The sequence below is a fragment of the Ambystoma mexicanum genome, chromosome 11 (genome assembly GCF_040938575.1).
Source record: "Ambystoma mexicanum isolate Mex_15411 chromosome 11, UKY_AmexF1_1, whole genome shotgun sequence".
NCBI classification, from domain to species: Eukaryota; Metazoa; Chordata; class Amphibia; order Caudata; family Ambystomatidae; genus Ambystoma; species Ambystoma mexicanum.
This window is the reverse complement of record NC_090934.1, coordinates 405,464,433-405,480,756: the sequence shown is the minus strand read 5'-3', so window position 1 is coordinate 405,480,756 and position 16,324 is coordinate 405,464,433. Positions and strand designations below refer to the sequence as shown.

Genomic DNA, 16,324 nt, shown 5'->3' with positions numbered 1-16,324 from the left:
AATTTAACAGTATTCTAAATGCCAACAGTAAGATATTAATGACCCCAGCACCCTAGCTATTGAAGTCACCTGAGGGTGTCGGTTGTGTCTGTGGGCAATCCCAAAAGGGTCTTTACTGATTTAGAAACTAAAAGTATTGAAGTGTATTTGTGTGTTACTTTTATATTTCTCCCTTCTGAAGAAGGCTTATTCTAACTGTCTGATAAATAAATTAATAAGAGTTTATACAAGAAACCTTGGGTGTAAGAGTTTATTTGAATACTTGTAACTGTAAATCTGTGTATAACTCCACTACAGCTCACATTGACCCCTCTTGAGATACGCTTGGCTGCTCAACACGCTACCAAAACTGTGTAGTACAAGCTTATACCAAAGGTTGGGTTTCCTATACCTGTAGTCAGAGTTGTTTGTAGTGTTCCCAGAGGGTACTGCATACAAACTTTGCTTAACAGTCTCCTATGAGACAGGAACGCACACCTAGGAGATTGGCCAGCTGGCTGTCCGGCAAGGACAGCCACTCTGCTGGGTGACTGACAGCTAGGCTGGAATGAATGGGAGAAACCTGCATAAAAGGCTAGGCTTTTTGGCTTGGAAGGCAGAGTCGCCCACTGGACGAAGGAATCCGAAGAAGAACTTGGAAGAGACGCCTGCTGCAACTCCAGGACCGTTGGTTTGCCTGGTGAAGCCCTGCTGCTGTGCTGAAGCTCTGAATTCGTCTCGACTAGAGAAGCTCTGCAAGGACGACTTCTCCCCTTGAGTTGGTGGGACCAATCAACTCCAAAGTAAGCCACCTGGACATCCTCTCGAAGCTGGTTGAATTTCCACTGCAGTTGCTGCTGGAAACCGTAGAGCCAGGGAGAGGAACACCAGTTTGTGTGTGTTGCTTTAAAGTTGGCCAAGAGCCCCAGGAAGATCCTCCGGACTCCCAGGAAGCAGGACTGACCGAGCCTGCAACAGAGTGCTGGACCCCAGATGCAAGGAAAGCCCATCCTGACAGCCAAGAGTCTAGAGTGTTGCTATTTGCTGAGACGCAAGGAGCTGAAACCACGAAGTGCCACTGAATAGAAGTTGGTTCTTTTCTGTCGCGGACCATCCCATTGCAGTGCAGGAGTCCTCCAGACCTCCTCCCTCTTGCCCCAAGACTGAGGCCCAGGAACACAGGATCTGCAGAGCTGCACAGGAACAGAAGCCAGCTGGAACCGTTTTTCTTTTAACCAAAGGTACTGTAAAGTCTTAAGAGAAGTTACCTCTTGTCGTGTAACCTCACTTGTTCTCAGTTGAGACTTGTCTTGGTTGCTAACAGATTCTTTACCTCACAAGCCTAATCAGCGTGTGGCACTGCTTCGATTTCTTCATTTCTACAACTTCTAAAACATTGTGCAAGACTTTTACTTACTTGCAAGAATTGCTTCAGCTCACCTAGACATTTGCCCAATTGACTTTGGCCTGGCCTGGCTCCCTGAATGACTCTTCTTCCCTTTAACATTGTGTTTTGTCTTCCTTCTAGGAAGGGGTTAACTTACTTTGCATTGGGGGCCACCAAAAGTACTTATCTGCTTCAGAATATTTGTGAGATCTCTTGTTTTATTCTAATAACCTTTCTCTTTGACAAACTCCTAGTGTCTGTGTGCCATCCGCTCCAGGAGCCCTTCTTTATATACATCCCAAATGGGTACTTGCTGATTAAGAGAAAGTAAGAGTGTGTATTTTTGGAGTGTATTTGTGTCTTACTATTATATTGCCCCTTCTGAAGAAGGCTTACTTTAACTGACTTAAATAAATTAATAATTGTTTAATCAGGAAACCTTGTGTGTAAGAGTTTATTTGGATACTTGTCACTGTGAATCTCTGTGCAACTCCCCTACTGCTCACATTGACCCCTCTTGAGATAAGCCTGACTGCTCAACATGCTACCAACCTGTGTAGTACAGACCTATACCAAAGGTTGGGTTCCTATTGCCAGGAGGTCAGGGTTGTTGAAGTGCACCCAAAGGGTACTGCATACAATTTTGCCTAACAAGTTCCAAGTGGTAGAGGATAAGTTGTTCGAACTAAGAAAAGTGCCTCCCATGTTCGTAGTGCTTGCGCGAACAAGCAATGGCAAAGTAAAACTATTTCAAAAGTATATTAAAGCTATCAAAACTTTTAATAGGGGGTTAGGGGTTCAGGTATCACAACAACTCACCACCCATACTCCTGTTCTTCCTAGGACTTGGCAGGTCTGCTGAAGCGGGTCTGAGTCTGCTTTTGCTGTCATCAGCTTCAGCCCTTGATCCCCAAGGGCTGCACGTTCGAGCACTTCTCCGGTCGGTGACTAATGCTGGTGCAAGGTCGTCAAGTTGAAAAATGCGAAAAGTACTCGTTGCAGGGCCCCTCTCAGGACAGGACTGGACGCAGCAAGCAGTTTCGGACGACAGCCACCGTGCAAGGCGACGCAAGAGGATTTACTTGCTGCGGTCAGACTTCCCCTCCTATCTCGCTCCCCTTGATGCTACAACCACAAAATATTGCAGAGGTGGGCCTTACAGCACAAGCTAAGGACGCCCCCCCCCCCCCAAGTTCCAGGCCTCAACTCGACCGCGTGACGTCTGCAGCACGGTAGACCAAACTCTGAGTTGGTCTGCCACTTGGCTGCTCAGGGGCCCTCTGAAGGCTCTTCGGCATAGCACTCCGAGCTGACGTCAACAATGGATGTTCCCTCCACTCCAAGGTTTGCAGCTCCTTCGCAGGACTGCTGGAGATCTTCCCCAAGACAGTGCTCTAATAGGACAGCAGCAGAAGTTGGTTGCCAGGCTTTCTTCCAACTGGTCGCCGGTCTCCTTGCGGGTCTTGCAGCTGGAAAGGATTCTTGGCGCCTTCGGTTTCTTCCAGGATCTCCCTAGAGAGGGTGCAGAGGTCTCTCCTCTTATCAAAAAATCCATGTAAGAGCTGAAACTCCCACTAGCCAATCAAACATCTGGCCCACACACACACACACACACACCACAGCAGTGGTCCAATCGGGACCACTGCTGGCACAACTCATGAATACCGCTCAGGCACACCGAAACCAGTTTGTGGATTGGGACCAGACAGTCCCAATCCACTTCCTGGCAGCAAACAGCCATGGTCCTCCAGTAGCCCGCCAAAAGCCTCTGCTTTCCCCAGACTGGAAGTCCATATAAGGATTTTCCTGGCCTTACAGGCCAGGAAGGAGGTTTAAAGACAAGATGGCTAAAGGACAAGCGAAAAGCCATGTTGTTTAGAAACTAGCCACAGTTGGTAGCAAAACGCGGTAAATTACACCAAAAAATTAGAACAAGTAACATCTGCCACCAGCTTGTCCCTTAGGCACACCTAGAGCAACCAAAAATCCTCAGAGTGTTAGTCTAGGGCAAAACAAAAGAAGTCTAGGGCAAAACAAAAGGTTTACCCAATTGTACTGCATTGCAAGATGCATTGTACAAGGACAAAAAGTTACCAAAGTGATAACAAGTTACCAAAAGTGGCAACAAAATAACATGACTAGGGGAAACAATGTTTCCCAGTACTGACAGCTTGAAGGACATGCAAGTTTCCCCATGACAAATGAGCAAATGCCAGTGTAGTGAAGCTTAAGGCTTCACTGCACTGCACTGCAGAAAGAGCAGGTCAGAATCAAAATTAAAAGCAAATGTTTGGGGGTCCATAGAAATGGCAGGAAAGGTGCTTTAAAGAGAAATTGTTTCTAAAAAGCAGGAAACCAAGTAAAACGAGAAAGTGAAAAGCCTAGAAAAGAGGGGGTTATGCAACCCTGGGGGGAACTAACAGACTGGAAACAAGTTCCCTGGGAGGAAGGAAAGAAACCACCTTCCTTTCGGCTGGAGGAAGTCTAAAGTAGAATCATATAATGAGAAACAGGATTTAAAATTCCTGAGTGAACAAGCTAACCAAAGAGACACTATAAAATAGAGAAGTTATCACAACGGACGTATAAGGAGGGGTCAAGAGAAGCCAACCACAGGAAATGGTGTAAACAAAAACTGGAAAGAATATATAACTAATAATCACAGTTTGAGGAAATGTCTGCAAGGAAGATATTCTAAACATAGGACCACATAAACTACGAAGCACAATTATTTCTGAAGAGCTACAAGATTTGACCTCAGACCATCCAAGGAGATTATGTCAAGAAACATCTGTATCACAGAGAAAATCTATACAGAGACCATCAAAGGAACTGAAGAGACCAGGCAAAGACAAGACATTCCCTTGGTCTATCTAAGTAAGTTTAATGTAGTGGTGGGGTCAGATAGGGTTAGTTTGGACGCAGGACATTTTACGTTTAACTTCCTCACTACTGACAAGCACCTTTAGTTAGGTAGGGTATTCCCTCTAGTGATAGGAAAAGGTAGGCCTTCTACTTTTAAGATTACATAATTTGAATAATTTGTTCAGAGTGTCTGTCTCTTCCTTCCGACCCGCCACAGCATACTGAATAATTTAAGGCGCTTCCAGCGGCAACGTAAAAGGTAAGAATTTCTACAGAACCTTCTTCCATAGCCTCAGAAGGTGTCGGTCCCAAGATTCTGCCTATTTCATGGATGGCCCGTCGTATGTTCTGTGAACTTTGAACCCAAAATGCTAATAGACAACACCCCACAACTCAGGACATGCGATTTATCATTCACTAGGTTTTCCCACTTGCAATGCAAGAAGTGTGGACCCATAACGGGCCTCAGCAAATTGTTTGGAGAAGCCCTAGCTATTCCACACCACATGAGAATGCCATATCATCTTACACCACTAGCTTTGCCCTGTTCTTTGGGCTGGGCAGGAGTGCACAGATCTGTGTGTACGATTTGAATTTGGTCAAATCCAATTTCTTCTTTCAGTCTTCCAAGGCCAGTAAAACAAGTAGCATTGAACTGGGTAGTAAGAACATAACACATTTAGTGTTCAGAAATTATTCAGCTCCCAGTGTGCAGTGTATCAACATTGATTATTATTATTATTTATCTTCAATGCTACCTCCAACACATGGGAAAGAACTACAATTTGGTTCTAGAGAAATCATCTTCGGCCCTGCAGCACAAACCAGTAGCGGTTCAACCCATAACAGAATTCTATGACAAGACAGGAGGCGAGCATTATGCTTTACTTTCTTTTATTGCTGCCATACCAGCACTTCAAAACATGAACTTTCAAAACTGAACACTTATGATTTTTTTCATACTTCTGTGAAAAATCAAAATCAGAGAGGTTTAAAGTTCTAACAAAAATCACAGTCTCAATCCCATGGTCCTCTGGTGTCTGGTAGTTCTGACCTCTCCTTCTCCACCTATGAGTGGCTGGCCCAAGGTATAAGAACCAATCCCACTAGGTTCATTCCTCTTTCTATTTGCTGCCTCTACAAAGATAAGTACCCTGCATTTAACGTAACAGAAGACTAATGCATGTGGAATGTTAGCGTAGTTAGAAAGATGTTTTGCTAGTGCAATTGAAAGTACAAAGTTAGCGCGCAAGATTGTTAAAGCATTTTGTACTGATATTGTGAAGAGTTACCCAGAGTTGTGTTAATACGTCAGGAGTTCTGGGGCGCGTACCTGCCGAAACCACTGTGGGACCGCTGCGGACGCCGAAGTAATTTCATATAGGTAGGGCTCATAGTGCCTTTGTTGTAAGGAGCTGGTGCCGGAGCCACGAGCTAGCACATTTTAATAGAATTAAGACTTCCTGAGCTGTCAGCGTGGGCAATCTTCATTCTTTGGCTGTCCCGCACATCAGTGTAGTTTGATGTTCTAACATTTGAACTGTGCACATACACTTCACTCATGACAGGCCCTTGAATAATCACTAACCTGCGTGTGTCGTAGTCTAGTGTCAGTCCATTGGGCCAGCCTAGGTCTGTGTTAATAAGCACCTTGCGGTCCGAGCCGTCCAAATGCGCTCGTTCAATTTTGGCGATGTGTCCCCAGTCAGTCCAGAAAATGTACCTGTAAGGACCATAAGAGATAATGGGTAAATACAAATCACAAACATGTAGCAAGGTCATGATTTCCTGCATTATCTTTTTAGTACCCTTTCTGACCTTTTAATACTGCCCAATTAATTCTAAGAACTAAGTTAGTACTCCATCATCATCGGCACTTCAATCACTCAACCAGTCTACTTATCACTGATCTACATCGACCCAACATTCCTATACATATTCAAAACTTTTAATTACTATTCACACCAAGTAGCTTTACACACGTGGCTGCAAATTATAGCCATGCTCACCCCTTCCTTGGAAAGACAGCAATGGCACGAGGCTCATCCAGGCTGTTATTAATCAAGACTTTCCGACTTGTGCCGTCCAGTCGGGCCACTTCGATGGTATTGCGACCAGTATCAGTCCAGTACAGGTTCCTGGACACCCAGTCGACAGCCAGCCCATCTGTGGTCTTCAGGCCCTCACCGATCACAGTCTCCATGCTACTGCCATTCAAGTAGGCACGTCTGGGGAAGTGGAAAGTTGAACAAGTGGATGTAGTAGCTCAACAAGGTGGGCACAGCAGTCCAGACTGTTTTGCTGCAGCAGTAAACATGCACAAACAATACAGTTTCAGAGTTATGTTTCTGTCACTGTGGTGAGTTTCTGACTGGAAGAAAATAATTGTTCTTATTGGGAATCACCCTACTATAGTGTCTAGACCTCTCTAGCTTTAGAGGTAGTGGGTCTACTGCTCGACCAAAAATGGCCTGAATTTATTTTGCTCGTTTTGTTTTTATTTTGGCACCACAATGTAGAGGGCAAAATGAGTGGGGGTGGTTTGAAGGGATGAGAGGTACTGGGTGGGCTATGGGGGTCTCCGCTCTGCAGTCTGTGGTGAAAAAAATAAAACAAATCAAGAAAGAAACTAAATAATTCAAGCAGTACGACATACATCAGTTTTTCATACTAAATTTAATTAGTTCTGTAAGTAAAGGCGATAGCCAGAAGGAACTCCGCTATGAGAGACCGACAATGATGGTGGGAAAAAACAATCTGAGGGACCTTGACGTGGAAGAACCATGGGTACAGTGGATGTCACACTAGGGATAGTATTACTGGCATGCCCTGTCGATGTCCCTTTTCGAATTTCGCCAACAACAACTGTAATACTCCGCTGCTTCCACTAGATGTCGGCCTATGCATAGAATGCGATCTAAGCAGATTCCACAAGCCTCAGAACTATATATGGCATACATTACTCACCATAATCGTATTTCGGATGCTTGTTTCTGCTTAGATTTACATGCTATGCATAGGCCGACATCTAATGGTAGTCGCAGAGTTTTACATGATTTGTTGTCGAAACTCGAAAAGGGACGTTGACTGGGTGTGTTAGTAATACTATCCCTAGTGTGACGTCTACTGTACCCATGGTCCTTCACGCGTCGAGGTCCCTCAAATTGTTTTGTTTCTGACATGAGGTTGCATGAAGTGTAGTGCGAGTACAGATGTACTAAAGCAGAAAACGGCGAGAGAGCAAGAAAAATCTATGCACTGAGGGGAGGAACGGTGGGCGCATGTGAATCTAAGCAGATACAAGCACCAGAAATATGATTACGGTGAGTAATGTATGCATTATGAGGCTTGTGGATATGCTTAGATCACATGCTATGCATAGATTAGAAAGCAGTACCTGGAGAAGGAGGTGGGTTGTGAGAAGGTACAGCGGCAAATAGATGTTTTAGCACCGCTTGTCCCAAATGTGAATCCACTTTAGAGTGTGTGTCAATGCAGTAATGCTGTGTAAAGGTATAAATGGAACTCCAAGTAGCTGCTTTGCAAATAGCTTCTAGGGGACGTTTGCAAAGATGCTAGAGTAGATCCCGTACCCCTGGTAGAGTGAGCTCTAGGAGTGAAAGGTAAGGTCTTTTTGGATAGTGAATACCACAGCTGTATGCATTTGACTATCCATTTGGAGATAGCATTTTTTGAGATGTGATCACCGCTATGGAAACAAAGAGCTGATCTGTTTTTCTTAGAGGGTTTGTTTTGTATTACAAGACTGCCCTCCTTGCATCTAATGTATGGAGGCTTCTTTCAGCTGAGTTAGATGGATTTGGAAAAAAGTAGGTAGTTCGATGGATTGGTTAACATGGAACTTGGAGATGGATTTAGGTGTACAAAGAGTCTTGTGCAGATAGTGCTTGTAGCTCACTGACGCGTTTTATGGAAGTCGCTAGGACAGTTTTTCTTAAATCCACTAAGGGCTTAGTAAAACCATTCAACTGAGACAGTACAGGACTCCACTCTATAAGGATGTACCACCTGAGTTCATGATAGCGTAGACAGAGTAGCCAGGCTCATCTCAAGAGGGAGAGAGGGCTGTAGAATCAGTACAAAGAAGTTTTATAATACATATGGTCCAAAGAAACACTGGCACACTATCTATTACAAAAAATAAAGGGTTTAATTTATATACAAGCAGATGTAGGGGTGTCCCTAATTACACTCACACCAGAATCAATACACCCCTCTAGGGAAATAAGGTCAAAAGGCGTTCTTGTAAGGATAACAAGTTTAATCTTACAAATGAGGATGGTAGCAAAGAACTCTGCTGCCTGAACGGTCTTCTCCTGTCCCTCTTCCCGTTCCTTCCTGCCAAAGTGGTTTCATGCAGGGGTTTATATAGGTCTGGCCTGCCATGGTGATGTCACTGGAGCTGGATCATGACTTCAGCCAAATCTGTCTTTCCACAATAGGGATGCTCCAAAGCCTTCTTTCTTTGTTGCAAGCGGTTTTGTCAGAGCATGCTGATCTACATTTTGCTAGCTATGCAGAAACACACTGTAGCTCATGCTTTCCTCCATTTGGCTAAATATACAAAAACACACTGCAGCTCTGCAGACTTTTACAAACCTTGAGGCCTAGCCCAAAGAAAACTAAACATTGTTATCTCTGTACAAACATTTTTCATTCCTTCTATCCACATTTCACTCATCCTGCTCATGTTATCTGGGTCCTGTAGTTTTATCCACAATTTACACGTATAATTTATCCCATTCTGCCTTTTGCCGCAAAAAACATACAAGTCCTTTTTTTAACACGCATGGACCCTTGATGGACAATGGACAACTGGGGAGTCTGTTTATGCTGGCCAGAGTGAAGGAAACCGCACACTAAGCCTGGGGTCTATTTAGATCCCACAGGCCACATTCCTTCTGGGGAGGAGGGGAGAGTTTGACTCCTCTACAGCACTAGCTAAGCTTTCAAAATGCCTGTGATCTGACATTACAAATCTATCCAAATAATAGTTAAATGTGCCTTATATTAGACAATAACTACCTTCTTCAGTGCTTGCCTATGTCTAAGTGATCATGCTTGCATGAGAGTGCCTTCCCAGTGCCCCTCCTCCCCCGTAGTCTATTATAGTGCCTTACAGAGGTCTTGCCTAACTCTAAAGTGTTTGGGGGTTCGGGAGGACCCTGGTTCCTTCCCAACACAGACCAAAAGATTCTTGAGTGAGTAAGTACTATCATAAAGCACATAAATACATTATAAAAACACAACCATGCTTTAAATAAACAGATCAAAGCACAGACCTTATTTAGAACACCTAACAATATTTCTAGTGGAGGAAGACCTTCGCATACACATTCAGTATAGGGCACATATATTCTTGGGGAGTAAAACCATAAGTTACTTTCAGATTACTTTACAGAAATGCAAGGGTAGTAGACCCTGCCCGTTATACAGTGACACTCAACAAGGAAATCACAGTCAACCAACTTGCAAATATACTTTTCTGAATAGTGGAACACAGATTTAAAGAACATTATATACCTCAACTACTTTTGTGATAACACATAGTTATACTAGGAGAGTAAGACTTTTTTGGTGTAATATAGAATTACAGCTGCTTTTCAGCTCAGTGGAACACAGGCTAATATAAGCAAAAACTCTTTACACTTATTTTGGATGCTCCAGGCAAACCAAGGTCAGCTAAACCTAAAAGAACACTTTTCAGGAATAGCACACAGCTATTCTAGGCACGTAAGACCTAATGTTGTAATAGTCTATTACAGTTGCTTTTTAAGATCAGTGGAACACTGTTGGGTAAGAATTGATGCAGCCACTCTGTGTGAGACTATCTACTTGGTATTCTTTTTATTTGTTTTATAGTAACAATTAGTTTATATAAACTTTCATTACAAAATTCAGTTAATCAAAATCATGATCCTTTCCAATTTCCGTGTTTAAAACATAGATCAAATTCGTCTTGTCAATCAGTATCTATAACATTAAAAAATAAATCCTTAGTTCTTTAGAAACACTCAAAGAAAATCCAAGTTAAGATATACCGAAGGACAGTTTCCTATCATCACAGAATGTTTTTCAAGAGTGTTATCATTTAACAAGATCTTATCCAAGAAATCAACAACTGCACATGTTAGTAGTACATGATTGCTAGAGAGCATCATATACCACCAATCATCCATATTTCTGTTTAAAGGAGTATATTTCTCATAATAAAGGGATCTAGAGTTGGTCAGATTCTGACATTCCGTAATCAAGTATTTCAAAGACTCAACCGCAGAAATGAAGAATCTACACTGATTGTCGATAGTTTCTTTGTCATGAGTAATCCACAGTAGCTCTTTGGTTTTATAGGCATTTAGCTGGAGCCTTAGAAACTGCTTACGGCGGGCTCTTGAAGGAAATTTAGACAGATATTTAGGTAGGTGATCAAGGCTATTATCAGCTACTCTGGTATATAATGAAGTCACTAATTTACTCCGTAAATCATTGTTTTGTATCCAATTCCATTGTCTTAATTTCTTCTTTGCTGTTTGTGGGGATGCCATCACTGTCTCCCATTTTATTCCGGCAGAAACCAAGATGTTCTTTACTTTAGTTGCCCAGGTCAGTAAAATACCAGAATGTGGCTATATCTTTGACAAAGCCAAAATACGATATGCGGGTGCAGGATCAATTAGGTGCATTTTCCTCAGTACAGCAACTGAACCGTTCCATACAGAGAGTCGAGCCCGAGTTCTTGTCTTATTTTGATTATTGATACACTGGACAGCAATCTTAAAACACATCGCCAGAAATGGCCTTCTGAGGTTCCATCCTGCTTCAGAACCAAATGTGATCTATGGAATAACTTTGAGTGTATAAGGTCAAAACTGGTTTTAATGTAAACTTGCCATATTCGGCATGTAACTTAGCGCCTTGAAGGGCAAACATTGACATTCAATGTTTCAGATCCATCACCCAGTCCCATTCTCTGATGGAATTATTGAATTGAACACCTAAATAACGGATCAAAGAAACGAGTTCAATAGTTTTTTCGGCAGCATTCCACTTGAAACTCTGGTCTCTTTTGTTCCTCGTTCCACCAATAGACAAGATCTTGGTCTTACTTACATTTAGTTCAAGGTCGTTTTCCTTCAAATAGCTTTGGAGTTGTGTCAGGAGTCTTTGTAGGCCAATTGTGTTGAATCAACCAACACAATATTGTCTGCGTAAATAACCCAACTAATCGACTGCCCATTAAGTTTCGGTGGAAAACAATGCACTTTTCATAAGGCAACTGAAACATCCAAGATGAAGAGCTTGAAAAAAAGCACTGCAAGAGGACACCCCTGATTGACCCCTGTGTGTCTCGATTTCATCTGAAAGGTTGCCACTTTCATTTATCCGCACTCGGATGCATGTATTCTCATGCAATGCCATCAAAGGATAGAGCAATGGGGGCGGACAGGACCACTATCAGCTTTGCCCATAGTTTTCCATGGTTTATAGTGTCGAAAGCTGTCATGATGCCTACCCCCAGGCATCCGCACCAAGCCCATCAGCCCCGGGAGCACGCATCTAGACATTTAGTAAAACCTCAGTTTTAGGCAGAAACCTGTGCAGTTCCCTCTAGGACCACTGCAAAAGATTTAGGACTACAGGTGTTTGGCAGTAAACCCACTTGGTAGCAGTCTGTTCCACACACAGATTCACTTGGTAGCAGTGGCTGAGCAGTCAGACTTCCCTCAAGAAGAGTTAGGCAGTATACAGAGTATTCACAATAGGTCAAGAGAACACAATAGAACAAGTAAACACTGACCAGGGCTTGGTGTAAAAGAGATATAATTATTTATTTAAAACCACATCTAGAAAAACACACAGGCACTAATAGTAAGCAATTCAAAAACACGGTCACTAAAAGGTATACACTCCCTTAAAAGAATATTAGACAAGTCTTAAGCAAAGCCCCACTTATTTTCAGACAGCGGTGAGCGCTTAACGCAGATGGCACTCTAATAATTTGTTTTAAAAGGGAGAGAAAAACAGAGAATAAATTGAAACAGATCCCAACACTTTTTCACGAACACAACAAGGGAGGAAGGCAAAGTAATACTAGGAATTCAGAGTCAGTAGGCTGGATCCGCTTAAGAGGATCCAAACGAAATGTGTCCAAGGTCACACGGTTGCAATGGACTAAAGTCTTGTAACGGTTCAAAAAGGAGTTGGATCAAAGAGAGGGACCAGTTAGAGGGTCAAGGCGGCCAGCCCAGACCAGAAGGTTAAGGGGTTATTATTACCTTGTAGCAATCTTTAGAAAGGGAGGCCTGGCGGACACAGTACCTTAAAGTGGTGAGAACACTCCAGCGGGGTCAGTTGTTCCTGGCAGCGGGTGCAAGTCGGTGATTCGTCCGGGGGAAGAGAGGATCTTGTCGGGGAGGAAGACAGGAGTCCGTTGCACTGCCAGGGAAGAAACCAGCCGCGGAGTTTCTCAGGTACAAGGAGCGGTCCGATGATTCGCGGTTCAGTGGTGAGTGGCTATCCGGCCGCCGGGGTGCTTGGCACGGGCAGTTCGACCACAAACCGGTCTGGGGTGCGAAGAAAGAAGGTAATCTGGTTGTGCCCACCAGTCGGGAGATCTTCTCTGTCGTCAGGAAGTGGTGAGTCGGTTCCGCAGGGCTCCACCGGTGGTGTCGTCATGGTAGGTCGGCTCAGCTTCTCCCTCGTCGGATTCTCAGGTCCTGTGGCGACTTCTGAAGTTCCAGTCCCCGAAGCCCTGCTTTTATGCAGCATACCCCCATTCACTCAGCCTAGCTGTCAATCAAACATGCTAAGTGGTGAGCCAGCCGGCTCACCACTTGGGCCAATCACACAAGAGTGTGACTTGAGTTACCAAGGTAACTCAGTCCAGGGTGCCTAAACCCCCTCCCACACCCCCTGTGGTACCCAGACAGAGTGGCACCACTTTTGGAGGCTTCTGTGGAGAAGCCCGCCAAAAAGTGGAACAAAGGGCTCGACTTGGGTTGGAGTCACAGAAGAGAACACAAACGCCATTTTAGAATCGAGTCTTGGCAAAAAATACCAACCGGCGGATTAATATTAAATAAATAAACCGGCGGTATGTTCGAGGCTATGAGAATTAAATAATTAAAGTTGGTAGCCTCAAACAATGGGAAAATCCCATAGGGAAATATTTGCGGTCGAATATAAAAAGTAGTTTCCACTGCCACGAGCCAAAACACGATCAGGGGGGACGGAGACGTGCCCCCTCGACTAACAGACCCCGTGGCAATCGAATTGCCCCGACCAGTACGTCCACAATATGATGGTTTGTACTGGTTTCTGTTAATAATTTGGGACTAGTAAAGCCAATGGTGACTTTACATGCCCTGGGAGACAGTAGTTAGTCCCAGGGTATGGAGTCTATGGTGGGGTGTCACTATGACACCCCTGTGTTACGGAACGGAGGGTGCTGTGTAAAACACATAGTAAAAACACATGAGACCCTATGGAGTAAAGGACCCCATAGCCCATAAAACACATTAACAGTCAAAGGAACACCATAAATCATGTCCAAGAGTGGGAGAAAAAAGAGTCTCACTCTTGGCAGGAGAAAAAAACAAACTCCAGAAATCCCGCAAAGCTGCTGGGGGACTGACTAGGCTAGGAAATTCAGCCTAAAGAGAGAATTCTCCCCAACACTCAGCAGCCCTTGGGGCTATCTCGCTCATAGTAGGAATCAGTCCTGGCGCCTAAGGCGCCAGGCTCATAGTCATTACTTACCTCAGGCAGACCATGCTGCAAATGACTCCAATCCAACATGAAGCCTGAAAGGGACTATTTTTCTACAGGGACTATTTTTTACTCGATGTGGTTCTAGGGACTTCTTACCTGGGACTACTTTTGAGGCTATTTAAACCACACCCGACCAGCAACACACGCTTCGCGTTATTCTGCATCCGGCAGCGTAACAATCACCGTGCCTGCAGCAAGCATCCAGTCTTCTGCCATGCCCGCCTCGAATCCGGAGCTCCTAAAACAAAGAGGAAAGAAAGGGACAAGGTTAGAAAACAAACTTATTTCTATTCCACACCTGATTCTGGATCCATCTCGTCTCCGGCCTGTAAAGAACATAATTTCTGCACGCACCGCACCTCCAGCTGCAGCGCCGCGCCATACTCACCAGTCTTCACAGCATCCTTTGGGTCGGCGCTGCCTCCATCATTTCTTCGCCGAACTTCGGCACCTAGGAGACAAAAGAAAACCACAAGGTGAGCCAAGGGAACCAACAAATATAATTCTTACCACCATAGACTTACCTGATTTACCACCGAAGGCATGCTTTTGTGACTCTCCATATTTTCACATGCCGCATCTGTAAAGAGAGACAAAACAACACGTTTTCCTCGAGCAACATTTACCGGACAGCGCCGGGTAATACAGACTCTTACCTGAGCGCCACCAGCTGCCACAGGAGCATCTTTTCACAAGCCATCGGACATATTGAACTCTATGAAATTAATACTTACTGGTCCTCACCAGGAACCTCAGAGTCAATACTCTCCGGAACTCTCCCGAGCCTTCAAACCAGTGAAGTAACTGGAATCGACGTGTCCCTGCAAATCCACGCAGGATGGAGAGCTCATCTTTCAAGAATATAAGGTGAGATTGCTGTGAGGGCATTTCGGAGGAGATTAGTTGGGGAGGACTGTGGGGGTGCCATCACTTGAATCCACAAGTGGTAAATTCATCTCTCCACTTGCAGGAGAATATTTCTACGGGTTAAGCAGACAAGATTAGGAGGGCAGATCCAGTCAGTCATCGCTGCACTACGCATCACGTGGGTGGAGACCGCAGCTGTCCGGGTCAGACCGACGCCCCTGTGGGAGCCAGGTGAGCGTAACAGAACGCGAAGCCTATCTACAAATCCCCAACCGGGCGTTATGGAAACCTCAGAAACCGACCAACTAGCCCTATTGTTAGGGAAACTTAGGGCAGAAGTGCACTCCGCGCGCCAAGAGACTAATGCCCTCAGGAGAGAACTGATTGTGTCAAAAGAGCGCACTGATGATCTTGCTAGACAATTACTGCAAAACCAAGCTGGGCAAACACCATTACCTGGACTCGGGGGGGAATCCAACTCCTGTTTCATCGAGCAATCCTGTGCAAGTGGTTCTACCAGGGAGCATTCCTTTAGCTCCACCCGATCGTTTTGCCGGGGACTCAAAAAGGTTTGGCGTGTTTATGAACCAATGCCGCTTGCACTTTTTATGCAGACCTGAGCTTTTCCGAACGACCAAACCAAAGTAGCCTTTGTACTATCATATCTTAGTGGCATCGCAGCGGATTGGTTAATTACATTAGTTAACCAGGATGACCCTCTTCCTCGGGATTTTCAAGGTTTTCAATTGAGCATGGAAAGACTATTTGCCAGACATTCACAGGGACAGGCTCTGGATAACAAACTTTTATCATTACGACAAGGTAACCAGGATTTACTAACCTATATCGCCACTTTCAATAGGGTAGTGGTGGAAACCGGATGGCCAGAGGTAAAACGGATTACATTATTTCATCGTGGACTTCGGGGTGAACTCAAAGACGTTTTGGCCCAAGTTGTGAACCCACCTCAGGATTGTGCGGAATATATAGACTTAGTGGTCCAGTTAGACCACCGACTTCAGAATAGAAAGGCTGATCGAGCTAAGTTCGAGAATCGGGTATTGGTTAAACCCAATGTTACCCTCAAAGGAACAGATGTATCAGACCGATGCAGATCGGGGGAGTCAAGGGACCCTTAACTCAAAAGGAAAGAGAAATAAGATGGCAGATGCAATTGTGTCTGTACTGTGGGGCCTCAGGACATTTTCTACGGGATTGCCCTATAAAACATCTAAAAAAGTAGTGGGAGTTGCTGTTAAAAATCAAACAGAGCCTGATTTGGGAAACGACCACGCCCGACAAGCGTAGAGGTCCGCTTGCCGAGCTTGAAGAAGGATACTCCGACCTCGCACTTCATCATACCAATGGTCCTTATAGATCCAAGGTAGCCATCACGTATGCACGCAGTGAGGGCATACATTGATAGCGGGGCCA

At 44.5% G+C, this 16,324-nt stretch overlaps 1 protein-coding gene across 6 annotated transcripts in view; it reads right to left on the bottom strand.

Annotated features, from left to right (window-relative positions):
• LRP4 (LDL receptor related protein 4) overlaps positions 1 to 16,324 on the bottom strand; it is a 565,328-nt gene that overhangs the window by 161,376 nt on the left and 387,628 nt on the right. For all 6 annotated transcript variants that reach the window (XM_069623191.1, XM_069623193.1, XM_069623192.1 and 3 more), the window contains exons 29-30: positions 6,241 to 6,459; positions 5,820 to 5,954 (exon numbers count right to left, since the gene is read on the bottom strand). In XM_069623191.1, coding sequence (XP_069479292.1) covers positions 5,820 to 5,954; positions 6,241 to 6,459 — 354 coding nt within the window. The remainder of the gene's footprint in view (positions 1 to 5,819; positions 5,955 to 6,240; positions 6,460 to 16,324) is intronic.